Raw genomic sequence first — 27,885 nt, 5'->3', positions numbered from 1 at the left:
CGTACAGAACTGTTGTCGACGCCGTCGGTGTTTTGCCCGCGTTCGCACCGAACGCGCGCGGCCTTGGTGACGGTTGCCGGTGCCTCTGGCGGCGGCTCGGAGGTTTTCGACGAGATCAGAACGGGACACTTGTCGAGCAGCGTCGGAACCTTTTGCCACCTTCTCGCCTCGCAACCGTTTTTATATAAATACAGCGATAGGTTTCATATAAATACACATATGGTGCCGCAGCTAAACGTCGCCTCCTCTCCCTCCCTCCCCCCCCCCCCGGGCTTTTAGCGCTACGGAACAAGTCGCGTTTGCTCTCCGCCGTGCGTTCGCTCCCCGTGAAAGCGCGCGTCCCTCGCGTTCTTTCACTCGCACATACAGCATACGGCGCGCGGCGACGATTTCATCGCCGTTGGACTTCATACGGAACCTCACGGCGACGGCGACGGCAGAAATCCGCTTGAAGTGTCCATAAAATTGCTATCGCAATAAGACGTTGGTTCGCTCGCTATGGCAAACATTTTAGTATATTTGCTGGGGTGAGCAGTATAGTTCGGCGATTGACGGGCTCATTTGTAGAATTAGTTTTTTTTTTTAGGAGGACTACATGCATTGTGGGAAGTCGAGTAAATAATAGCTCTCCGGAAATTTCTAGCAGGGAAGCTTAAGATATGTAGAAAACTCACAGAAAAGGAAGGCTGGCACGATACGACATATCGACATGCATGGCGGCATCATAAAAGAAGTCAAATGGCCAGAGTATGACGAAGAAGTATAGGACGAGCCGATAAGCGTTAATATCTATACAAAATTATCTCTTAGCGATTTCGCAACCCACAACTTATCGAAAACTTTATTTAAGGCTTTATCCGGGAGGTCTGCAACAGGGCAAAATTAGAAAAGGAAAGAGGCACAATGTGGGAGCCCAGTTCTCAAAGGATATTTGTACAGGACATATCACCATTTGTACAGGACATTTCTCTGGCCGACAGGCGCAATCTCGAGAAATAAAAAAACAGCATCTGTCGGCGTTAGTTGACTGCCAGCGAACACAGAAAATACCGCCATATAGTGCATAATTGTAAAACTCAAGTGAATTGAGTAAATAGGCTGTAGAATGCAAAGTCAAGTAGCACATTTGTTTACCTTGAAAGCTCTATAAGTTGTGTATTGCACAATGTCAATATCTGTGGCCAGGCGGTCAAGATTTATCTGGAGTCCCCCGATATAAGGCGTGCCTCATAGTCAGATGCCAGTTCTGGCACGAAAAACTCCAGCATTTAATTTCATAAATATGCGTATCACTTTCGAAGGCACAGCTGTAGACTTAAGATCGAAAAGTGAACAAATCGATGCGTATGCACCTTGTGGTTTGTTCACCGTTCACATTTAAAAAAATTAATGTTAGAAAATAAAAAATTAAAGAAAAAACGCGAACAGAAATGAAATTCTCAATTCTCATGAAACCTTCTCGTTTTGTATACCTTCGTAAAGCACTAGACAGTCCAATTTAAAATTCTGCTAAACCTGCTCAGAACAGTTACTACATTTGAATGTTTTGGATGTTTGAATGAGATGTTAAATGAAATGAGCTTCATTGAAATCGGTTCGGCTATTGGCTAAGGATACACTTTCACTTATCAAAGTATTTGAATAGAGTGCTTAAAAACAAAATTTTCTTTTTAGGAAATCACTGACGCAGAGAACGCGTAGCGTGTTCACAAGAACACTGTTAGATTTCGGACTCACTGTGGTCGATATGCTTTGGTTTTGTCTGCAGTGGTAATATCCGAGGCGAGGATGTTTACAAAGTTGGGCCAGCCTGCTCGAACTGTCCTATGGGCACTTGCTGTGGAACAGCGTGTCAAAGACGCTACACCACGCACTCGTACAACGGCTTATGCAGTAAGTATAGCAAAATACGAGCCAATTTTACCCGGTCATTATTAAGAAAGTATCAGCATGGACTCAAAAACACTGGCTCCTTCCGCAGGGTCTCTGCATACACTGTACATCAACTACACCCTCAAGGGTCCTTAAGGGCACAAATCGGTGTGCAACTGACACCATTACACCCTTAATGGCGTAAGCGTGTGAGTTATAGACACAAAATACCCTTAAGGGTGTACGTCGGTTTACAGTGTAGCAACTAGCGCCAAGTAAAAAAAAAAATTAGGACTTTTTTTTTTCATTTCTGATTCAAAGTACGTTACCGCAGAAGCTGCGGCCGCTGATTGACATCGGAACAGTGAAGGTAGCAGCGAATAGGTTTGCAAGTAATTGAAATGCGTATTAACCAGGAAGATGAGTATACAGTTCGGTGCATGCCGGCAAGAGACGCACAGGTGACTTCGGCGTTTATTGTGCTGCTAGTGCTACTCTGCTGTGCCACCTGTGATCAATTGTGATTGTGTGTGTGCTTCTTACCTTTCTTTATCTCTACTTTGCTGTCACTTTACCTCCCCCTACCCTCTCTCCCCAGCGTAGGGTAGCAAACCAGATCTTCCCATCTGGTTAACCTCCCTGTCTTTCCCCTTCTTCTGTCTCTCTCTCTCTCGGCGACAAACGTGCTCTGCAAACGTCAGTCCATGCAGTGGAGAAATGCGACACACGGTTACAGAGACATGATCACAGCCTGATCACAATCGCCACGTGACCACAGCAGCTAAACCTTCAGATTCCACATAGCATTCTTGCGACAGCATGTGCATCTCAATTCCTCAAAGAGCTATGCTTGGCGTTCGGCGAAAGACAGGCCCTGCAGCTCAGATGTGTGGGAGCTCGAGCGGAGAAAGTCCGAGTACGAAAACGATCGAAAGAGTCATAGGAATCGGCGTGTGTGTGTTGCAGTGAGCATATTTAGTTGCATTTGTTGTCTGGTTGCGGAATTCCTTAGAGAACAGAGCCGGTGACTGGCGCATCTGTAGGGGCAGTGCAGATCGCTATGCGTATATTTACGCCGATTCGTAATATGTGCGCTGTCCTGTACTGATCCATGTGGAGCGATGACGTAGCTGCCGTGAAATAGAAGTTCGAGAAAGGACATCGAGAAAAAAAACACGCTTCTGCGTGGTAAAGAATAACAAGGAGAGCTGAGGCAAAATGTATTCAACACAGCAAAACTTATTACACCCAAAAGGTTGTAAAAAGGGTTTTCGGTTGTCGCTCCCCTATGTTCAAGGGGTAAGATCAAATTGTTGGTGGGAAGCAATGATGGCATCTTGTTTGCCGACTGTTTCTTGCAAGTAAAAATGATGACAGCTGTGACAGGCGACATAAAAAGTGCATTAAGTAAAGTTTCATATCTATCCCTGTGAAATTCTCCTGTCGGATATTTCCGTGCCCCAAGCCTGCCATAATGATTACATAGTTTTCAACTACGTCTTTGTCATCGTACGTCTAGTTAGAGCTCCGTTGCCGTCCTCTATAAATCGTTGTAAGGCCATAATGCTAGGGGCGTTACCCGGGTGACAAGCACACACCCTTAAGGGTGTAAACATTTGTACAGTGAACAAAAAAAAAGGATACAGAGAAATATTGTATAAATGACTCCCGTATCTTCTGAAAAACTTTCACGTGACACGCGGCTTATACGTAAAGCAGTTAAAGCGCGCACTAATGTGAACCACCTGCAGAATTATTCTTTGCCACCTAAATGGTAGCTGAAAAAAAATGCTAAATGTAACATTGGGCTACTTCCAGAGACCTCGGCTATATATATGCGTGTGTGACTGAATTTTTCAATGGGCCAAGCGTATTTAGAAAGATTAGAAGCACAATTTCGCGGTTATTGTCGGTTTTTTTTTTTTACCCAACGGTTTCAATCGGTTGACCGACCTTTTTCAAGGGCTACAGTAAATTCTCGCGACAGACTCTCTAGCTATGTAGGTAGAGAAAGAAAAAACAAAAAGACACACACAAGAACTAAAAAACAGGAAAAGAGAGAGAGAGAGGACGGGGCGAAACAAAAAGGCAAAGAAAAGCGTAAAAAGTCGCATTTTAGTTTTATCGGCCGTATAAACTCCTAAACATTCGCTTACTAACTAAATTAACAAGTATGGTGTCGCGCGTGCACAGGCCAAAAGAAACACATCTCACTCGATGAGCGCGGATACACGCTGTCAAAACGCTGGCCCGAGGGAGCGGCAGTAGCAATGAGCGAATTGACCTTCGTACTGCCTCTTCTCAACGGGAACTAAGCGGCGAGAACACAGTACACACGAAGCTATCAGCGCTCGGCGCACATCAGCGCTCTTTACTCATCGCAGAACGCAGATCGCTTTCAAGGTAGGACTCGCGCGACCGCGCGCGGCCGCGCCATACGCAGCCGCCGCCAAAGTAAAACGCCCCTTCCCGCCTTCCTCCCTTGCGCGCGCGAGATCAAGCCACCATTATCGGCTCACCCTTGCACGCTTTCACCCGCACTTACAGCATACGGCGCACGGCCACGGTGTTGTCACACTTGGACTTTATACGGAACATCATGGCGACGACGATGGCGAAAATGCGCCTGCGGAGTGTCCATATAATTGTTATCGCAATAAAGAAACAGTGAGGGAGAGAGCCGAGGATTAATGAGATTGCACGTTGATAACAGGGTTATTCATAGCGCACTCGATATGCAGGGTGTTTCAGCGAACAAAATGTTTAACCGTTGCCTGTGGTAGCCGAACAATTCTAGTTCATGAGCTGGTCTACTCGAAGAGGCGGACATCACTAGCACAAAAAATTGAAATGGATGACTAATCAACAAAAATTCACCAATTATGTTTTAACAGCGGAGCTGTTTAAGCCGGCCGTAAGTTGTGCCGCGAGCCGCAAAACATCGCTGAGCGATGAGTCATCTGGTGCTGCCTAGCAACCACCTTGCGGAGTGGTGTGTGCTTCGCCTCCTCTCCGTGCCGTGCACATGTTGCCTTGACATGACACGTTAAGGAGAGGGAAGGAGAGAATGCGCGCGGCGCGCGCAATGCTCGGCAGAGGGAAAGAGAAAATGAGAGCGAGGGAGAGAAATAAATTGTAGCAGCACCAACGAGGACGCGCAGAGCTGCTGCCGACGCCGCCCGCGTTTCCCCGTGTCTCCGCGTTCGCGCCTAACGCACACGGTGTCCGTGACTGCACCAGGTGTCTCTAGCGTCGGCCCGGCAGGTTTCTACCAGCCACGCCCCGGCAAGTGTGGAGGCGCAGCTTGGTCATGACGTCACCGGGGAGATAAAGCTCGGAGCCGCCGCGACGGCGGCAGAACTCTCGTTGAATCTGTGGCGAGTACATGTATATCCTTGACATGGGATCACCAAAGAAGATCTGGACACCCGAATTAAGAAACAGCAGTTCATCTTGGAGCATGTCACGCGGCCAAGCGAGAATCTGCGCATCGGCGGCCAGCTGATTCGGAATACCGTGCCTAGCTGCACTTAGCATTTACTAGCAAAATTTAGCCAAGCCTCGTAAAACATGGAAGAAAAGCTAGGACGATCACCAGCTCCGCTGTTTACTCCAGCCTCGCACCACTAGTGCAACCTGCCCACGTTTTCTTTTAACTAATTACCTTAGGGGTCCTATTGCAATTTACAAATTATAGCTGTGGAGTTTCCAAGGCGTATCCACCTGGAATGAATCCTCAGGATGACACCAGTTTCAAGATATTAATTCCCGAACTTTGCGGAGAAATGCATTGGCGTTCCAGTCACTTTCTTAACAAAATCTTGCTTTATGCATTTTATGCGGGCATTACTAGCACGAGAAATCGAAACGCATAACTAACTAATTAATGTTAACTAATTAATGTTAATGTTAAATAATGTTAACTAATTAACAATATCTTACGAATAAATTAATAATGAAGTACTTTCCGGCACATATTGCAATTTACGAATTGTAGCCGGTGAGTTTTCAAGACGTATCCACTTGAAATTAATCTCCAGGATGACACCAGCTTCGAGATATTATGGACGAAAAACATGAGCGTTCTAGTTACTTTTGTGCTTCAATGTGTAGAAGAGCGTTTTGTTAAAAATGTAAGTGGAACAACAGTGCATTTTTACGGCGAGTTTGATGGCGCATACCTCGAAACTGGTGTCGTTCTCGAGATTCATACCAAGTAGATACGCCTTGCAAACTCACCGGCTACAATTCATAAATTGCAGTATGTATTTTAAAGTGTTATTTGGTGAAATTTCTAATTAGTTAAATATGTGTTTCGATTTAATTCGCGTGCAAGTAATGTCCCCTTCTATGAATAATCCTGTTCAAAGATTAAAATTATGTTATTTGCAACAGGTGATTTTTAAAAATTCAGGAACACCCGAAAACGATCACCCCGTATATAGTTCGCTTTCTAGCCATCATTCGTCATGATGTGGCGTCTGCGCCATGTTAAGACTGAGACGGCATTTTAACGCGATAGCGTTAAGGGCCCCGTGTCGCATAAAATCCCATGACGGCGTCGGTGACGTCGCGGGCGCGCCGGCGTCGTTGGCGGGAATAATCATCCCGAACCACCCCGATCGCGCCGGTCCTCCGCGTAGCGCAAAGTGTTAGTGACCAAAATTAAATTTCTCTAAGTAAAATCTATCTAAAGATTGCAAGGTACGACTTAACCACAACCTACAGAGCTGATAGTAATTAGAATATACGATAAAACATAATTATCTTACGCCGAAATAAAACACAAACCCCTTTTCCAGCATTTCTTCAATTCATACAGCCGCGCGCCGCGGTTGCTGCCTTGCAAAAACACCATCCAGATGGCACTCGCCTCTTCGGCAGCCGCACGCGGAGGCGAAGTTAGACAAAAAAGCTGCAGTTGCCGGGAAGCCTGATAAGCAGCCAGGGATCATTTAATGTTATCGCGGTCCACACTTAAGGGCGAAGCTTAAGCGTCCTCCATTTTTTCTTTAATTTACACTGCATTTGACCTCCTTTCTTTCTGCATCCGCTGCTCTATAAATCAGATAAACATGACTGAGTAATGTAACAAAATAAAATACCTGCTTACCACAAAAACACAGGATTCTCCTTATTCGTTGACAGTTTTATAAATGTTGGCTACACTCCACACTTTCTGGATTGTGCTTTTACTTTTGAACGCAACTCTTCTCTGCGAGATGGAATGAATGCAAGGAGTGTATCAACAGAACAAATTCTGAAGAGAAAATTTATTTTTCAGAGGTTATCGACGACGGCCCGAGCGTTCCTGTGGACGATGACGAATTGTTGTCGGTATGCTTGTTCAACAAAGCAACTACGCGCGACTGCACCTTCCGAAGTGAACCGACTGATGGTTGGACGACGACGACGTCCTACGCAAGTAAGCCTGCGTACTGCCACGGCCGGCATTCGAGATCGGGACGAGCTTCTCCGACTATACATTGCTGCATAACTCACCGTTTTTCCTTATACATGCACACTCGTTCTTTTGTAACCTGTTTTCAAAGCCCGTTTTCCGCGCTTTGACCTTTGATTGCGTAGCATGTTTATCAGTTTTAATCCGTCAAAATGTTCTTTTTTTTTTCTTCTGTGTCACGAAATATGAAAAATAACTACGATACTTTATTTTTTATTCTTTTCTTTCTTTTTAGATTAGAGATAACAATATGTAGTAGCGATATAGGCCGAGAGGAACTGGACTTTCATCCAAAAGATGTGTTTAGAGAAGCATGCATTTCACAACGCGTTATGCCATTTTCAATTACAAAGTACATACAGGAATCGCCGAAACTGCGAAAGGTACGATCGTTTCAGTATTTGAACGTTGCAGTAGCAAAACGCAGCTCGGTTGCGTGCACCACGTTCCCAGCATCGCGATCGTCATGGTCGGCGCTACGATCGACGGCGTCGTGATCCTGCAAATTCTATAGACTGTTAGCGCGACCCCTTTATTAAATGCGAAGCATTTCTTGGCGAACATTTGCTACTTTGACAGTATCTATCTATCTATCTATCTATCTATCTATCTATCTATCTATCTATCTATCTATCTATCTATCTATCTATCTATCTAGCCGCCTATCTCTTGGTACTCTCATGGTCGTTTCATTAACTTGGTAGGTACCAAAATTGGCATAGTATGACAGGAGTGTATGACGAACATAAGTGATAGGTCATGACATAAAGGTCATGACATGCGTATTATGTAGGTCATGACAATAACCGAGCGAAAAAGAATAACACTCAAAAACCATTGAAATGGGTTCGGACGTGGGCACAAAAAGTTAAGGGAAACACTAAAGGATGATGATAGAAGTCATAATCATGGGCATGACTCAGTAAAAACGACAATGACTAAGAGAAAAAAGATTAATACTCGAAAACCACTGAAATGGGTTCAGGCGTGGGCACTAAGTGAAGGAAACACCAAAGGATTGTGGTAGAAGTCATAGTCATGACCATGACTCAGAGAAAAAAGATTAAAACTCAAAAACCGATGGTATGGGTTTAGATGTGGTACTAAGTGAAGTAAAAGGCTAAAGGTTGATGGTCGAAGTCTTAGTCAAGAGCATGACTAAGGGTTTCGCCTTAAGGTCTCTTAGGTGCAGGGAAAGCGACTCCTGAGGACTCATGACATGAATGTCATGACATGCGTGTCATGTAGTTCATGAAAGAGCCGCCTACGTCTTGGTGCCCTCATGGTCGTCTCGTTAACTAGCTAGGCTCCCCTCGCACGGCTTCGCATAACATCGATTCCCACAGGGCGTGGTATCTGCCGGCTCTTTTATCCGATTGTAACATTCATATTTTTGGGTGATCTAGTGAATCGTGACTGACTCGTTGTATTTAAAGTTGCCCTACATGCAATGCGGAATAATATTTGAGTGTTATAACAAGAAAACATGGTGGCGCTTCCATGTTTCTCGTAAGATAGACGCACCATGGGACGCTATATGACGTGTAAGGAGTCTCTTCGCTCCATCATATTCTTTTATTATCGTCCATGGCTCACCGCCTGCCGATTCAGGGGAAGCCATCGGCTTAGTGCCTTTCGGACCACTGACGCAGCGCGAAAAATAGTAGCATTGGAATAGATACTTGTGGAATAGATACTAATAGATAGAAAATCTGCGCTCAGTTGTAAGTCAGCGCTCGTCGAGCGTTTCGTGTTTTCTTTGCCCCTGGATTCATTGCGCTGCATTCCCAAACAAATTGCAATAGACTCGTTGAGGTTATCAATGAACCTGCAACCCCTAAAAACTTCTGGTCTCGTGTCTTATGATCCTACACTATACCGACGAAAAATAGCATTTTAAATTTGGCAGAACGTATGAGACGCCTTTTTCTACGTTTTCAAAATAAAAGAAGCGCGTATCATGTCATACGCACAGATATTTAGAATTTTCCGAGTCATTAACAACAACATTGATTTGTGAATTTGGCGTTATTTGCAGCGAAAAACTGTTGAAAATATGTGGGCGTTTTGCAGTGAAAAAAACACGACAAGAAGACAAGAAGGGACGGAAGGGACGGTGTGTCCCTTCTTGTCTTCAAATGCTACAATCCTCACCAAAATCAGTGCACCAGTTTCTGAGGAAAACGATTTCTCCATTCCCGTGGATTTAATCACGAGCTCCCGACCTAAATCTTCCTCTTAACATCGGCCGAGTCGGTTCATCACTGTGCATAGAGCTAGCCGGTGGTATTGAGTACATGCTGCGTCGCTACAAGTACTCCGGCGGTACCAGTGCGTGGTTAGCAGCAATGACTTGATTTATATACGAGGACAAATACGGACTAGCGATTTCCTAGGGCCCCTGGGACAGAAGTGCATGGGGACACAATGAGAGCCATGATGGCCCTGCCATCATAGATACGCCAGCAGTACTTATGTTATTTTAGGTGTGTCCCTTCTTGTCTTCTTGTCCCCGACAGCGCTGGTGTGTGTCGTCCTTCTTGTCTTCTTGTCGTGTTTTTTGCGCTGTTTCCCTATCGAGTATGTACCGGCTAGCCCAAGCCTCTACGGTCTTGCGTTTTGCTGCGCTACCGCCGCTCGCTGTCGTATTTCATACCAGCTTTGAGGAATACCCCATGCTCCTCGGGATCTCTTGATTGTTAGAAAAATTAATTGGCCCTTAAGCGGTAAATGCGAGAGAAATGCGTTAGCATTACGTCACTCCTCTTTGAGGTCTCGGATCCATGATTTAAACTGGGTTCACCACATTGAAAAGTGTTGTTCAGGAGAACGTCCTGCCTCTTCGAGAAGCGACGTATATATATATATATATATATATATATATATATATATATATATATATATACTAACGCATTAAAAACATAAGATTAGCTCATGGCGGTGGTGCTTCCACATTGAATCTCGCACAGCGGGCTACGCCGAATCTGTGCTCGAGTCCGGGCAAAGCGCGGAGTTCACCTTCGAGCAGCCCTTCCAGCCGAGCAACGGCCGGCTCTGCGTCGAGGTCGACTACAACAAGGGACCTAACGTGGCCGGTATGCCTGACCGCGGACTGTTCAACCTTCTTGTGACTCCTGTCGGGAGCCCGGATCGCCAGAGGACCATCAAGCTGTCAGGAGGAGCTACAAATGTCATGCACATGCGGGTTACACTCACCTATAACGTTGCCGTACAGGTGAGCCCGTTTGCTGACAGAAATATTTAGAGCGCCTATAGTAACGCCAGCCATAGCGCGCGCTTTGACCGAGCCTTAAACCGGAGATTACCGTCGATTATTTATTTATTTCCCTGTTTGTTTGTTTATTTCTTTCTTTTCTCATTTAATTTCTTACAAAATCTAAGCAATAAAAATAAAACGTTACGACAGTATACGAAGAACTTTATTAAGCAACGAAATTTGTGCGCTGTCTTTAGTCTATGTAAGCTGACATTGCGTTCTAGTGTGTTTTGTGCGACCTCTATTGGGACCTGTCTTTAAGTTTATTAATGTTACCTCAGTTCGTATTTGACTTTTTTTTTCATTTTTGTTACCTTTATTTTGTTCAGAACCGCCTTGTTCTTTCAATTTTAGCGTGCACCCATTCTGCGTGAAAAGGCTTAGCCGACGCTGCTTAAAGGCGCCAACATGTCATAAATGCCAAGTAATAAATAAAAATAGACATAAAAAGACGGCAAGCAAATACTTTTCTGAAAGCATTGTCCATTTTCTTGCTTGTGAATTGCAACACAATAAGCAGGTGAAGGATGCTGGTACGACAATACAATGAGAAACCTTCAGCGTAAAAGACCTCACGGTGATTTCATTCAATGAGGGCGGTCTTGGTTAACTTTTATGCCTTGAATACGAGCCCAGCCAATAATATTGCTTTTAATCGCAGGCTACAGAATGAAGGTGCTGTTGAGCAAAGGATAAGAGGAAGTGAGAAGAGGTAGAGGGAGCAATGCTTGTCTTTGAGGAGAGAGCCAGCTTCAATTTAGTTGCGAAATTTCAAACAATGCGAATCACGACATCGCGTGAAACGTCTATTCATTGATTGATTGATTGATTGAATAACTTTTATTTTTTGCAGTCCTGCAGAACGCGTATTAGCACGTAGCTATGCGCAGTAGCGGTGTCGTACCCAATGAAGTGACAACTGAGGGGCGACTATTGCTAGTTAAAAAACGTCTATTCATACAGTGATAATTTTCTATCATCTACCTACAGCAAAAACTGTCGTATCGCATCACATGGTCAAGTTCAAGTTTTGAGTGTCATCTTTTTTTTCAACGTCGATCGTCTTGAACGAGTCGAATAGCTATCATTAGCGGTTAAACTAAATCACGCTGATTATATCTGCGTTTGATCGTCAGGTACACAACCCGTCTACAGATATGTTCGCAAGGTGACAGGAGGGTGCAATATTGGCGTCGACGAACCGTCAAAGCAAATTAGTAAATCTAAAAAAATCTATTCTGACTATCCGCGTTCATTCGCGAAAAGAAGACGCCCTACACAGCATCCATGAAATGCTGAACTGCTGATTACAGGAAACATCATCGACTTGCGGGTGTCATCGCCGAGGGATTCCTTTCTTGGGGCCCTCACGTCGTTTGCAGGTGAGGCTTGTGGTGTCGCTGTTGGTGGTGGTTCATGATTACACAAGGAAGTTTACGAGTAGACTAGACTTCGAGACACACGCACACCTCACTCACAAGCTGCATGTGTGCGTGATTTGATGCGTTGGTGCGTGTAAACAGGCGTATAGAAAACGCTTGGCAGCTCGCACCCACTTTTGTTTTCATATGGACACGGAAGTCCAGCGCCTAAGCGGATACAACCTATGCCGCACCTCGTAAATGTGAGAGTTAAGGTGATAATTGGTTAAAAATAATCGCAAATTGGCAATGAAACTTTTTGAAGGACATGACATTCGTCCTACACTTTTAGTGCAGGACGCAGCATGACACGCGTTGTTTTGAACGAAAACATTTAGTTGTTCCTGGTTAAGAAACACGTTAGGCAGCAACAAATACGAATGTATGCGCTACGAAGGTTAGTGTCTAGTTTGAAATCTAAGCTACTTTCCAACCAAATTATTTGTCCTTTCCAAACAGAGAAATTTCCTAGAGGCACTAACATACATCTTCTCAGATCATCTTTACATCGGACAATTTCAGACATTGGTGTTCTTGTCTGGCACAATTACACTAATTTTATGTTGTGGTTCAGTATGCAAATATCTATCTTCATCTGTCGCCTTTCGCAGATTGGCTTCTCGTTCGCCGTGCCAAGAGGAAGCTCGGCCCAGTATGTCAACATTCACAAGGTTGCCGTCTACGATAAAGCTTGCTCCGACTGATGCGGTTAATGTACCACCTTTCTGAATAAACGGTTTCGTCTGGTTATGCGAATACGCGGCTTTTCTTTGTAATGTTGCTGGGTAAAACGTTCAGGGCCCGTATTCGCAGATTTATTCATCCCGCCCGCCGAGACAATCGTCCCGCTGTACTCCGTCGATAATTATCGTGTCAAGTGGGCACCTGCAACGCCGCCCATCTAGCAAATACGGGTCCAGGACCTGCATCCGACCCTTGATGTCCAGCGCTCGTCCCGTTAATTTAGTGTTTTTTTTTGTCTGTGTGTTTTCTTAAATTGTTCGCTGCCAATATGAACGTAATTTGTGAATTCAACTTCGGGAGATGAACTCGCAAAGATCTTTATTGCATCTTCATAGGAAGAAAAGCTACGGATTAAAATTTGACATGTGATTCTGCAACGCGCACGTGTGTCTAACTGTGTGAGCATCCTAAACGTCAAGTTTAAAGCTTGACGAAGTTGCAAGTGTAACTTCACGAGCACCCGTGGCCGGTAATTGGTACCGTGGCTTTATGCTCAATAGCAGGACACTAGCCGAGCCAACACGACCGGTAGCCGCGCGTTTCATCTTAGTTATACTTTATCTTGCCGAATTCTGAACAGATCCTTTGTGACCTTGTTCCACATAACTAAAGCGCGTTTTTATGAACCACTTACTCATATCCCTTGCTCGGCGCCGTGGTATACATTGTGCACTAGAGCAAAAAATCCAGCAAATTCTTCTTTGACCCTTATTAAGTAATTTTGTATTTTTAATGACTAAGAAACTAATCGCAGCAAGGCGGTGCGTGACGCTTGTCGATTGTATCCGCAGAGAAGCACGACACATATCTATAGCTATACACTTAAGGATTCTGTACCTCTTGCGTGTGCCGTGGTGGTAACACTAAATCTTTAGCCTGCTGCAAAATAAAGGGAATATGATACAGTTGCATTACTGTCTCCTCCTTGGAGCAGTACCTTTCTTTCGAAGTCACTCACGTTAATACTCACGCCCACTCACACTCACTGGCACTCACTCACACTCGTACACACGTTCAGTCACCCGCGCTGCCACTCACGCTCATACTCACGCCTACTCACACTGGCAAAAACTCACTGACGTTCGTACTTACGTCTGCTCCCACTCACCGGCAGTCAAGCACGTTCACAGTCACGTCAACTCACTCTTACTCGCGCTTACTCACCCTCGTCCTCCCCGCCTGTGCTGCATTTTCGGGGCTTTTTAGCTGCACTTACCCATGTTAAATGTTACCCATGCATTTTTAACGTCGACAGTTTCCTCTCATCAAATGTTCCAGCTGCCATACTGACGAAAGATGCGTAATCACTGATGCTGTTTTCAGCCTCGGTAATCAGTACTGACGCCCAGCTTTCCATACTCACTGTCAACTGCGCTCACTCACGCGCATACTCGTATCCACTCATATTCACTGGCGCTTATAACTTGCACTCACACTCAGGTTCGTGTTCACGCCTTCTACACACTCACCGCCTCCCACCCACGTTCATACTCACGCACACTCACGACCTCCACCACTCCTTCGCAATTTATGTCAGCAGAGGCGGATCCAGGGTAGCCTTTAAGTAGGGAAGAGGGGGCCTCATCAATATGTACAATGAATGGAAGAGGGGTGCTTACTGCACCCTAAGTTTTGTCAGTGCTGAAATGCTGGCATGTCTTGGGTGGGGGAAGGGGGGGTGTAAGGCTGGCCTCCGCCCCCCTCTGCCGCTCCCCGCTCGATCCGCCAATCAGTGAGAGTGTATATGTGTGAATACGCTGACATATGACTACGTACCTGACACCTGCGTTAGCGTATGAGCCCGCCTATGAAAGAAAAAAAAGAAGAAAAAAAAGAAGCGGTGCTTTCAAGAAGCGTAAGGAACCTGGACTGTGACTTCAAAATTATCCATACGTGTGTACATACTTAGTTTACGTAACGCTGGAACTAAAACATTCATCTCTACACCTTGACTTACTAACGTGCAACAAAGTTTTCCGATGAGCCAGCGCGGCTTTCCTTACCTCAGCTACCAGGGACATCGGCACCGCTAGTAAGCATCACCGAGGATTACAATGGCGATAGCTGCTTCAACTTAGACCCACCTGTGCCACATTTACGGAGACTTCTAGCTGTACTTACTAGTGTTAAACATTCATGCACCTTGGGCATTTTGTGTCGTTGACAGTTTCCTCTCGTGTTTATCGAATGTTCCAGCAGCTACCACAACGAAGAGCTGCGTAATCACTTACGCCGGTTTCAGCGTCTGTAATCAGTGCTGACCCCAGCTCTCGGTGCCGGAGAGGTGTGCGGTTTGTTCCTGGTTGAACCTTGTGTGGAGATTGCTCCCAAGGAGAAAAACAAGACGCGGGGCTATAAGTTAGCAAAGCAGGGTGCTCTCGAGGCACTTGCTGCACCGCAAAAGAACCGAGGACTGAATACTAAGGTAAGTGTGGCAAAATGCATTTTATGCATTGTGATGTAAGCTACATTGCGAAAGAACCTAAAAAATCATAAAGCTGATGTTTTGCTTAAAGCTGCAGCAGTCACGAGGGCTAAAAATCAGCGCAGAAAGAGCTCATAAGCGTATTCAAGTGACGTGTGTTACGGATTTTTTTATAGAAGGACTAATTGTTTTATTTTGCGACTTAAACATTGCATTGCAAATGAACATACTATAATTTTATCTGCAACTTGACATCAAACGTGAGTATTATCTTAAGTGGTAGCTGCGCGCAGTGCGTGGGTTGACTATTTTCGTCCCTAGAAAAGTCCATAGGTAATGAAATTTCAGCAATCCAACGTTTGTTATATAGCAGGGCCAATAATGTGCAGGTTCTCCCTTCAAGCTCAAAAATTCACTATCGTCACCTTGAAAATCCTTCTGTCGTCTTCCAACAAACGTTTACGTAGTGTTTTCCTATTATAGGAAGCAGTCAAGCCTCAGTCCAAGTTCTACCTACTTGAGAGCCACCGTAGTTGTCCGCTTAGCTCGTGCACAATGTGTACGTGAAAATGCCAACTGACTTTCGGGGGGTCTTTCGAATAAAAAATTCATACACTACTTTTGGGAAACTGCTAACTGGAATGCCAAGATATTTCGTAGCACATTTTAATGTACCTTGAAACTAATGCTACATTTAGGATTTTTATATGAGTAGTCAAGGCTTCATTACAGCTCTGCTTCAGTTTCACAATTCCAACATACGCCATAAAGTAAGTAATCAAAATGTTAATTAGTGAATATTTTATTAGCTGCCACAACAGTGCAATTTGTCATGCAAATAACGTCCGCCTATTTAAATAATCCACCTGAACAGGCTGAATCGCGCTGTATCCTCCATTCTATTTCTTTTTTAATCCATTCAGTCAAAGAAAGAAAAACACGGGGTATGTGATATTGTTTCAATGTTGATTCCACGCCTGTTCCCGGCTAGTTGATAGTTTGTTTGCTAAACTTTATGTTGTTATTGGCTCGACAGGGACACATGGTCACTCGTCGTCTAAACTGCCTTGAACAGCGCGACGAAGTATTCGCGCCACTCGAACGCACGTTCACGTGAACGCACGTCCATGTAGTACATGCTGCCCATCTATGCACTAAAAGAGAACGAAGGCCACTACAATGTCTGTTTTTCTTGCATTTCTTGTCGTTTATTTCCTAGAAAACCAGGCAACATGTAGATCGACCGATAATTCAGCGTGATGCGACACTTGAGCTCCTTCTTTCTATAAAGTATATGCGGCAGTTTACCTGTAGACATGAAACGAATGGAAGTTTAATGCAGTGACTTTACAACCGTAATTTCTCTACTATGGTCTATAGCTTCTCAGAAAACGGCTCAGGAAAGAAAATTTCTTAAACCAAGTAGACGACCACTGCAAACCTTCTGATTCATACTGCAGCTTTTAAAAATCGATTTATTTATTTATTTATTTATTTATTTATTTATTTATTTATTTATTTATTTATTTATTTATTTATTTATTTATTTATTTATTTATTTATTTATTTATTTATTTATTTATTCCATACTGCTAGCCTGGGTACCAGGCCTTAAGCAGTCTCCATCTAGAAACATGCACTTTTCTTTAGTGACAGCGTTTAAGCAATAAAGCAAATTGTATTTTTATGGCTTGACTGATAGATCGGAATAATCGCACCACGAACTACATACAAAATGTACGAGGCCGCTCGTAGTCCCAATGTAGAGCCAAATGTATCTCCTTATTTTGCGACATATGTATATGGCCACCTAAGTACGTCAGTTTCGAGTTGAAGTAATCACTGCGGTTACGAAGAGAATAGGATCACGAGGACTTCGCTCTCAACAGATATCAAGCACACGGACTGCGCCGTGTAACGGCGCTACCACAACCCAAAAAATTTTATTCAAGGGAAGCTTGTATTGCGTTACAGATTTCGGTGGTGGCGTAGTCACTCAAAAAGTCACGTGTGGCGCATACCCGCATTGGATATGCTGTTATGAGTAAGCAATAAGAAAGAAAGAAAGAAAGAAAGAAAGAAAGAAAGAAAGAAGAAAGAAGAAAGAAAGAAAGAAAGAAAGAAAGAAAGAAAGAAACAAACAAAGAAACAACAAAGAAAGAAGGAAAGAAACAAACAAAGAAAGAAAGGAAGAAAGAGCTAATGCGGGCTAAGCTACGCCGGCGCCGGATCACTTCACGCGTGCTACAAATCAGGGTCGTTTGGTGTGTCGCGGGGAGGAAAAGCGAAAGAAAGGTGCTTGGCGCGCGCTCCGCCGGGCTCCTCTCGCCTCAGATCAGTTTCGGCGAGCGTATGGAAAGGCCCCGCGTGGTGCGTTCCGCCGAGGAGCAGGCTGCGTTTGAGAAACGGCGCCGCGAACTCACTCGGGATAAAGCCCTCGGGAAAGGGCTCGTCGTCGACGTGCCGATTCTAGCGTGAGGGCTTCCGAAGCCCAGGCGAAACACCGAGTTGCGAACCCCGAGTTCCGGGAGGGCAATGTTGAGGCCAAACGTTAGCGAAGAGCCGCCGACCCTGGGTTTATGGGCAAACGAAGCGGAACGCCTGCGACAGCGTCGTCTTGCCACAAGCTTCGCTTACCCCCATTTCCTCGAGAGCGGAATGACCCTGAATCTTTTTCCACAACTTTGATACTCATCAGTTGTCTATTGAGATGCCATCTTTATGTATCTGCAATACATGAAGATGGGTGCTTCTTAGTATGGGGACTGGTTCCTGTGCGCTTGGCACAGCTAGGTAATGACTCTTGCCGAATACGAGTTTTTATGACTCTGAGCTGCGCAGGTGCAGTACTTGTGATGGAAAACTACAAAAATGTTTTGGCAGAAATAACAGGATCCCACTACTAATATAACAAGCCTGGTACTTGGCGCATGTCCATCAATTCAGCGGCCGCTCTGCTCATGCTCTCAACCGTAAACGCCGTATCGTGGTGCTCGAATCCAGAATACTGAAGTGATTGTTCGAATAGCTTTAATGATATCAGGTGCTCCTCTCTAACGAAAATAGTTCTAATAAATACCCACAGGAAATACATCAGGAACGAAAAGGTGGACACGATTGGTCTCTGTGCAGCAGTCTTCACATTATACTTGTAGATTGCGAAGCAAATATGCATAAACACGTTAAAAATATAGATTTTCTTATAATAACATTACTTTTTGGTGATCTTGGTCATTTTCAGAAGTCTCTGACAATGTCTTATTCAGAGTTTCGCACCATTGTTGAATCTTAGTAACTTTCGCACATTGTTCGTCTGTTACTCCTTTTTGTTGTGAACTTGCTTTGCATTTTGCTGTATATAAACTGACCTTCTTCATAATGCTCCTTTTATAGTTCTTGTGTGTTTTTTTTTTCATTAGGCCCAATTGTGTCCTCTTTTTGTTAGTTTTTCTCCTTTTCTTTACTTATATGTTTTTTTACGTTTTTTTTTTCTTGTAGATTTTTTTTTTACATTCGCTTGTTTGTTACTGTACCCGTGCGCCCTCCTGGGTGCGATAAGTAAACAATTGATTCATTGAGTGATTTATTTGTTTATTTCTCTAGTACTATTTGGTTTGAAAATATTTATACAATTTACCTAGAGGAAAATAAGGGAAGAAGCAGGCTGGCAACTACCACTGGAGGGGTCACGACGCCTGCTAGCTCTTAGGAAGGAGACGGTAGAATGCAAAAATGGAAGATAGGAAGAAGGGAAGTAAAGAGGAAAGAACGAGCAAGACTACTAATCACAGTGACTGAACTAAGGCAATGACAAATAATAAGTATAGCATTTTCCTTTGTGCGAAAACAAGCGAATAATTCAGTGACCGATTTTTGTCCCCCTTCTTGCGGGCCGTGTCATGCAGGTTCAATGATGAAGCTTTGCAGAGGTATGCCGAGTCAGTCACAGGTCACAAGAATGGCGATGGTAATTTTTTTCGCACTGACCGTGGCACCCGGCCGTGGCCCGCATATTGGTCAGCATCCATCAAGGAGGCGGTGACTGTGAGAGCATCTATAAGCGCTACAGCGAGGATCACATACTGTGCCGGCCGCGCCCGAGCGTCTGCCATGCCGTTGACTCGGGCATCGAAGACGCCGACAAGAGAATCATCCTCGACGCACACAACCGCTTCCGGAGTCAAATCGCAACGGGAAATAACTGCTCGAGGCTGCCCCATGCTTCCAACATGCTAGAAATGGTGAGGATACATCCATGCTTAGCTTCCCCGTGACATTGTACGGTTGAGATAAAGAAGAAAACAAGGAAAGGCCAGGAGGCTAACCAAATACAGGTCCGGTTCGCTACCCTGCACTGGGAGAAAAGGATAAAGGACGAAGGGAGAGAAAGAGCCCTAGCTGCGTACCCTCTTGAGCGTGCGCACCAAGTCTATAAGAAAATGTCGCCGAGACCTGTCGACTTCAGGTATTGCAACAACAACCTCGTTGCTTTCTGCGCCAGCGAGACGCACTGTCATGGTCCAAGAACTTTAGCTTCTAAAAACTGTCTTGATTATTGTTTTTATCCTGCAGGGGTAATGCTACCAGACCTTTTGCCCACCTCATGAAATCACAGAAGAAAACCTAACTAGGGCGCCTTTATCAGTGCCATTATTTAAGAAGGTCTCGGTGCTGGTTTAGATACGAACCATCGGCCGCTCATCTGCCAGCTATACCTTCACCTAAATTTATTGAATTGAAAAATTACAAGTTGCGGTCTTTCAACTAAATGAAATGGTGGTTCACGAAACAAGCCCCAGAAAACGATAGCATCATACAACAACAAATACAAAACTCTCTGCAAATTGCACATTCGTCGAGTGTTCGAGCCCAAAAGACGCGTACATCTTTTTTTTCTTTTTTTTATGTGTGTGTGTGTGCCTCGCGGAGGCCCGACTTGTAAAAAAACAGTGCATGCATGTCCGTGCAGCCTTAGTTGAACGCACGTACCATCTGTCTACGTCCCCATGAGAGATCATTTTAGTAAGGCTGTACAAATATTCGTAACTCTGATTACGGATCTCATGGTTGTCATTGTTTATGTGTTTTGCCACGCTCATAAGACCCGCTTGTGGAAAAAACCATATACCTCACGGCACTTTATAATGGTTATGTCGAAAGCTCACTTTTGTTGGCAATTAATAAAAAAAAGAACAACCAGCTACCTCACTAAAAGAACATTTGTTTAACGCAGCTAAAGATGAACGCAGCTCATGTGACAGGTTACTTTGTATCTTCGGATTTATTCTGATCTATATTTTTCTCCTGTTTGTACTTTGTCTTTAGCTACCTTTCTGCCCTAGCGGATCATTAGCAGTTTAACTAAGAGTTTTGTCGCAGTTAATAACAACAACTTTCTTCCTCGCGAAAGCGGGTTCAACTGACTTCCGGCGGCAAACATTCTTTAACTAAGCGACAATAGAAGAAATTTATGTTACTAGTTAGATGCATAACAAAGAACAAAGTGTTTCTCACTCCTGAAAATACCAGAAAAGTATGATTGCAGTATGCTGAGCGCGTCACAGTTTGAAGGAAGGAAAGAAAGGGTGGAGAAGGAAAGGCAGGAGGGTTAGCCAATTTAGCATAACCGGTTTGCTATCCCGTCATAGTTTGAAATGCAGGAAGGCGTTATTCCGTTGGTGGAATTGCATTTTATTTCCTATACATGGATATGCCAGCTGTATTGTGCATATTGGTGAACTCGACATCCCCCAATTAATAGCGATTTTTATTTCTTACAAGTTTCGTATACGTATGGAAACTATTATATGGATGATGTGTCTTGCAGGAATGGGACGACGATCTTGCAAGAGTGGCGCAGGCCTATGCCGAAATTTGCACTAACCAGCCATCCTGCCACTCGTGTATGAAAATCGGTGCGTTACGCCAGTCATGACCATTCAGCCAATCATGTGATACCACACCTTGCTTTTAGCTGTCTCAAACGTTTTTCGCCTGGTCGTACGTGTCATAAAAAAAAAAGATGCCTCATTGGGCATTTTCATCAACGTTCATATAACAACAGAAAACGTAGCTTGCTCATTCCTCCCTAAACACTTCATCGGTAACTCTCTCCGCAGCCAGATTAAATGCGCGATCGACAGTGCACGCTCAGTTGATATTGCGGCTGGTCAGCACGCAAAGTAGTGCCTATTTCAGGAAACCTCAGCCCACCATGGTTGCTTAGTGGCTATGGTGTCGGGCTGCTACGCACGAGGTCACGTAATGAAATCCCGGCCATGACGGCCACATTTAAATAGGGGCGAAATGTGAAAACACCCGTGTACTTAGATTTAGGTGCACGTTAAAGAACCCCAGGTGGGCCAAATTATTCCGTAGTGCCACACTATGGCGTGTCTCATAATCAGATCGCGGTTTTGGCATGTAAAACCCCATAATTTTTTTCCATGAAACCTCAAGGTGCACATTATGTACGCATCAATGTTAAGCCACGTGTAACATAAGCACCCGAGAACAAAAGTGCATAAGCCACGGATTTCTCGAGAAAAAAATTACTCGTTCTTTATTCGCTAGACGCATAGCTGAAATTTGACGTGTGGTTCGTGCGGTCAAGTTCCAAGGGCAGTAGTAAAGTTCAGGCTGCATGAGTAGGCTGTGAATAAATTAAGCTTTTTCTTTCCCCGGAAATCGTAGTCAGCACACCTTTCCTCACAGGTGCACGCCTTTGATTTTGATTTCCATCGCTTCGACACGTGTATCACGCTCCCTCAGTCCGTTTTGCAGCCGGAATAGGGGCTTCAGGCGGGCTTTTTCTGATACCGACAGCCACAAAACCTGTTCTTAGAATGTGACTGGCTTGCCATCAAGTTCAATTGAAGAAAGAGCAGTGTTCAGTGTCATCCTTCGCCTTTAAAGACGGTGCTGTCGGAGCGTACTGGTATGAATCACCATTGCTCGTTTCGGACGCTTCTAGTTACGGTCTCCTTACAAACAAGGGTATCTAAGTCGTAAACTAAACACAGCGCCAACACAAGGAACGTATAGAAAGAAAACCTGCTAAAAAAGAAAACCGTGTCATGGGAGCTGTCTGGCAACTGAAATTTTATTAGGATCTACCCGGAATATGAACAGATACAGAAGCAAAAAAGGTAAACAAGAAAAGCAAACAAGAAACCGCATAAATTAGCAAGGAAGACCTAGCTACAACGCAGCTAAAACCAAAACAAATCACGTGTGAAACACTGTCAATGGGTACGTGCATTAAAAAAATGCCATTATTATTATTATTATTATTATTATTATTATTATTATTATTATTATTATTATTATTATTATTATTATTATTATTATTATTATTATTATTATTATTATTATTATAACAAATTACCATTAAGGTAGATCCCAATGAAATTTCAGTTGCGATGCAGCGCTCCTGTTGCCTTTCTGTTTCTTCATCCCTAGGGTGAGCGCTGTATTTTGTTTACAACCATGAACCACACCAAACTACCCCAATTCGTAATCCTAATTCAGGGGTACCTAGCTCAGAGCCTTGACGTCTCAGCTTATAAGAGTGACTTCACGGCCATACGAACACATACATTACAGCCGATCGTGTTGGTTTGATCGAGGTCCGTGGAGAATCCCACTTGACAATTCTTTATAGCGAAATTCTACATTGTTTTTTTACAAGACCCGCCAACACTTTCAAGGTTCCACATGTCCGACTTAAGCAGTCTGTTGTCGTTATCTCAAGCACACACACACAAAAATTCACCGACGATTACGACACTCCTTAATGCGAAATTTGAGCGCTGCTCTATACGTGTTTTCACTTCGCGATATATTGGCTGACGCAGACAATCTGTCTCGTGCGGCACGTTGCAAACGGAGCGAAGTGCGGCGCGACTGCCTCGCTTATCCGGAGATCGCGAGAGGCAGCGCGTGGGTGACGCGTGGGTGCAATTCACAGCAGTCGCCGTCGAACGTCCAACACGATGCGCGCTACTCTGGCGCCATCTCGTAGTCATCGCCGCAGCACTAGGTTTTTTCCTTCTCACGCTTTCGCCATACCCTCCTTCGCTTTCCGCCTCATGGTTCTGCTGCATCCTCCTCTCCGCTTTACTCCTCGCGTCTTTCATCCAGTGCTGCACTCCGCGTTTGCTTTCATCTTTCGCTGTGCTCGTTCGCTCGGTTACAATAAGTGACGACGCCAACGCCGACGCTCGCCGCAGGAACGGCTGCCTAAAAGCTGCGCTATAATTTTTTTGGCAGAGCGCTACGCGGGACACTGGCGCGTCATGCTTGAATACGTGAGGCAACTATGCATATGAGAGAGAGAGAGGGTTATTTGAAGAAAGGCAGAGAGGTCGGCTTGAGCGTTAGTAACTATGCATATGAATCAGTACTCGTGTGGCAACTCACCAAGCCAATTGGTTGCGCATAGTGTAATGCTAAATCACTGTAGTGGAAGCGAAACGTCATGCTTGTTTCATCACCGAAAGGTTAAAAATGCAGAATCCTTTACTACCTAATTTGCTTCTTTCTTTTTTTTTTCAACTCTCTTTAATACAGAGAAATTTCCATACGTCGGCCGCTCCCGTTGCGTCATCCACACGGATTCTGAGGACGACAACCCTGACTGGGAAGGATGCATAGGATACATGTTTAACGAGTCCCTCAGGATTCCCATCGCAGGTTCAAGTACACCGTTGAGAACAATTCATGGAGCCGAAAGTTTCACTCAGGTGAGAACACATCATCAATTTAATTACAGATCGCAGAATTGGGCTTGCACTGGAGATAAAATACGATTATGATGATGGCATTCTTTGTTACATTAAATTACATTAGAACACGCCTTTAGCGTGTTACACCCTGATGCACCTTTTGTTTTCCCATTACAAATATACATAATTCACGTAAAAGCCACTGTAGCAGCATTTGTATTGGACTCGATACCCGAATCTCTATGGTCACCTGCTTCAAAGGCTAAACCTTCAACTCATCACTTGAAGGTCACGTTTCCTATAAAATCGACAGGTAACATTAGCAATTATTTTGGAACTATTTCATCAATTAGTTTAGGAATACATTATTACTGTAAGCATCGACATTTACGAACAATATAATCTAACTGAAATAGTTCTGTTATTCAGAAAACCCCATATGCTCGGTTATTTGTCACCCCAAAACTCGCCACATGTCAGGACATTCGCTGAGCCTCCTTTTCATGACTCATTCTGGCTTTAACTCAATGCAATTCAGCATTGTTTTCCAACAGCTTGAACAAGGTATGATTATGTAAGACCACCACGGTAAAAAAGCTGTAAAAATACAGCTTGACTTCACCAGTGTTCCACCAACAGGCAGCAGCAGCAGTGAGCATATCGTAAAACAATGAGTATGCTCAAGTGTAAAGTACACCGGACTTTTTCAGCGAACATTTTGAAACATGTTAAAGGTCGCCCTGTGGCAGATAACCCAATTATGGTTCATGAGCTGGTCTATTCGAAGAGGCAGGCAGCAGCAGCAGTGAGCATATCGTAAAACAATGAGTATGCTCAAGTGTAAAGTACACCGGCTCTTTCAGCGAACATCTTGAAACATGTTTAAAGGTCGCCTGTGGCAGATAACCCAATTATGGTTCATGAGCTGGTCTATTCGAAGAGGCAGACATTACTTGCACAAAAATTGAAATGCATATTCGACTAATTAACAAAAATTAACTATTTGAGTTGTTAGCTAATTGCCTTATGGCCCATATTGCAGTTTACAAATTCTAGTTGTGTAATTCGCAAGGCGGATCCACTTGAACCGAATTCTCAGGATGACACCAGTTTCGAGATAATAAGTCGCGAACTTTGCGGAGAAATGCATTGGCGTTCCAGTTTGTCACAAAAATGTGCATAATCAAAACGCGCGCCGAGTGTCACGCAAGCCACCGACAGAGCAAGTCGGCCCTGCGGCAGCTTCGACAGAGGGAGAGAGCGGATACGCCAAAGACAGCCGACGCGATCAGCGGAGACTAGAAGCTTCGACAAGGTACGCTAAGGCAACGGTATCGAGAGAGAGGGCGCGTGCCGAAACACGTCTCAGACCCCGACGCACGGCGAGCAGAGAGAGAGAGAGAGCGCGCGGGTACAGCAGCCCGAGCGTGCGCCAACGAATGAGTCACCACCCTCCTCGAAGACTTCGGCGGCCGCAGCCGAAAACGCGAGAAATGTCTAGAAGATTCCCTGGCTTTGTTCTTGCTTTGTCAGCACGACTGCGTCAGAAGGTTTGAGACACGCAGGCGAAGTCATTAAAAGCGCCGTACGGGAATCAGTAGGGGGATCAGACCGCGCCGGTGAAGAGATGCGACGTGAAGATTGACCGTCTGCGGAAAAGGGGGATTCCTCGGCAAGCTAACCGACGAGTTCATCGAGCGTCTGCATTTCTGGAAGTAGTTCCTTCTGCGAGATTTGCCTCGAACTACGCCGAGATCGTCCGGCTCAAGACCAGCACAGGTGAATACGAGTGGACACTGTGTGTTCCTATTCATTGTGTACTGTACGTATTGGACTCTTAGTGCTTGTCGTTAATTAATTTCCAGAGTTTTGTTAACACCCATCTGAATTGCACTCTGTTGTGCCTAGCCGAAGTGTGTATGTGTGTATCTAACTGCCTTATTTGAAGAATATATTTTGTTGTGTTTTGACAACCCTCGGCTCTGACTCGGTCTTTGGACCCCAACCGGCGTTCGCTGGCGCACCACAGGGCCCTTTATTAATTGTTCTTGCTTTCGTGGAGTTATTTTCGGAAGCTGGTACGTCGGCTTTGGAATTTGGCCCGGCGTTGGCGCCTCGTTCACGGGGTGTGTGACGCAGTTACTTTTGTGCTTCAATGCATAAAACGGCATTTTGTTAAGAAAAAGATAGATATATACTGCCAAAGTGGCAAATGTTCGCCAAAAAATGCTTCGCATTTAAAACCTAATTAGTTATTTTTTGTTAATTAGGTCAATTATGCATTTCAATTTCTTGTGCAAGTAATGGCCGCCTCTTCGAGTAGACCAGCTCATGAACTATAATTGTGCTATATGCCACAGGCAACCTTTAAAAATTTTTGAAAGTGTTAGCTGAGACACCCTGTATATAAGGCATATGAGACATTCCTTCAAAATATTCACTTATCTGCACATAAATATACCTACACTTATGTAGAATATACAGCGCGCACAGACAAAGGGTCTTATGTGGTTTCCATAATGGCGGATGTGCTTTAGCAAGCTTCATCGCAATACATATTTATAGTGCAGTGAGATTATTTAGCATGCAAAAATAAAAATAATACCGTCAAACGAAGGCCTCAGGAGGGCTCCTGAGATTGTAATAAAGCAGGCGGCGCCGGAGAGCGGAGCCCGAAAGCTGCAACCAGGGTAGTCCGTGGGTTGCAGCCTCGCTAAATCCGGGGCGTGCCAGGGAGTGTTGGCATACAAGAGCAGCTGTCCGCGACAGAAGACAGTCGATCTTATATGTCCCGGGCAGGCGAAGGACCTCAGTAACCCCCCCACCCCCCCCGCCATACGGACCAGCCCAGGATTCAGCTTTAAAGTCCCCGCTGCAACTCAGGTGTCCTGGAGGCGCCGCCGAAGTATACTAAATAAGGACAGATTATGTACACTTAGCACAAATACTCACATCTCTTCACTGCAATACATTGTGTTTGCTTCTCCACATTACACAAATGTGCTGCAATGAAGCTATTTCGGAACGCACGTAATGTGCGTTGTTGCAAGCGTTTCTTACGATTCACCGATACGCCTTATATTCACTGAACTTCAGATCGTTACTGTAAGACGCTGTTTTTATTGCAGATTCGAATGTTTTTCTAATTTAACAACATCCAAAATGACCTTTTTTTCTGCATTGTAACACTCATACCCCGTTGTTCGCTTCACCATGTTCGAAGTTCGATTCCCTTTCCTGTTACCAAAACACCAAACCAATAATAGTTTTATTGGAAGGTTGGCTATATCTAATCAGTTTTTGGCACCTTTCTATATTTGTTAAGAGAAGGTTTTGTTGTTGTTGTTGTTGTTGTTGTTGTTGTTGTTGTTGTTGTTGTTGTTGTTGTTGTTGTTGTTGTTGTTGTTGTTGTTGTTGTTGTTGTTGTTGTTGTTGTTGTTGTTGTTGTTGTTGTTGTTGTTGTTGTTGTTGTTGTTGTTGTTGTTGTTGTTGTTGTTGTTGTTGTTGTTCATTATGGTCCTACACCTCGATTACTTGCCGCGTCTTTTAAATTCGAAGCATTTCTTGGCGAACATTTGCCACTTTGACTGTATCTAGCCACCTACGTCTTGGTGCTTTCATGGTCGTTTCGTTAACATGGTAGGTACCAAAATTGACATAGTATGACAAGAGTGTATGACGAACATAAATGATAGGTCATGACCAGAATATCATGACATGTGTGCCATGTAGGTCATGAAACAGCCGCCTTCGTCTTGGTGCTCTCATGGTCGTTTCGTTAATTTGGTATGTAACTGGAATGGGTTCGCAGATGGGTACTAAGTGAAGGAAACGCTGAAGGATGATGGTAGAAGTCATGCTCATGAGCAGGACTCAGCAAAAATGACAATGACTGAGAGAAAGATGATTAAGGCCCAAAAACCACTGGAATGAGTTCGGACGTGGGCACTAAGTTAAGG

At 44.4% G+C, this 27,885-nt stretch overlaps 1 protein-coding gene and 1 pseudogene across 8 annotated transcripts in view; both read left to right on the top strand.

The window, feature by feature from the left end:
* The window catches only part of LOC119456971 (CRISP/Allergen/PR-1), an 80,315-nt gene that overhangs the window by 34,414 nt on the left and 18,016 nt on the right, over nt 1-27,885 (top strand). For 3 of the 8 annotated variants that reach the window (XM_049669624.1, XM_049669623.1, XM_049669622.1), the window contains exon 3: nt 23,772-23,944. The exons of 2 other annotated variants lie outside the window; for them this stretch is intronic. In XM_049669624.1, the coding sequence (XP_049525581.1) occupies nt 23,772-23,944 (173 nt within the window). Of the gene's footprint in view, nt 1-1,768; nt 1,894-7,156; nt 7,298-10,302; nt 10,569-11,923; nt 11,993-12,642; nt 12,784-15,107; nt 15,201-19,105; nt 19,442-21,027; nt 21,116-23,771; nt 23,945-27,885 lie in introns of those variants that run through there. 3 more of the 8 variants (XM_049669627.1, XM_037717893.2, XM_049669628.1) reach the window with 3 other exon arrangements.
* Nucleotides 11,489-11,601, top strand: LOC119457146 (U4 spliceosomal RNA; annotated as a pseudogene).

This window comes from Dermacentor silvarum, chromosome 6 (assembly GCF_013339745.2).
Source record: "Dermacentor silvarum isolate Dsil-2018 chromosome 6, BIME_Dsil_1.4, whole genome shotgun sequence".
Classification (NCBI taxonomy): Eukaryota; Metazoa; Arthropoda; class Arachnida; order Ixodida; family Ixodidae; genus Dermacentor; species Dermacentor silvarum.
This window is presented reverse-complemented; position numbering and strand designations above follow the sequence as displayed.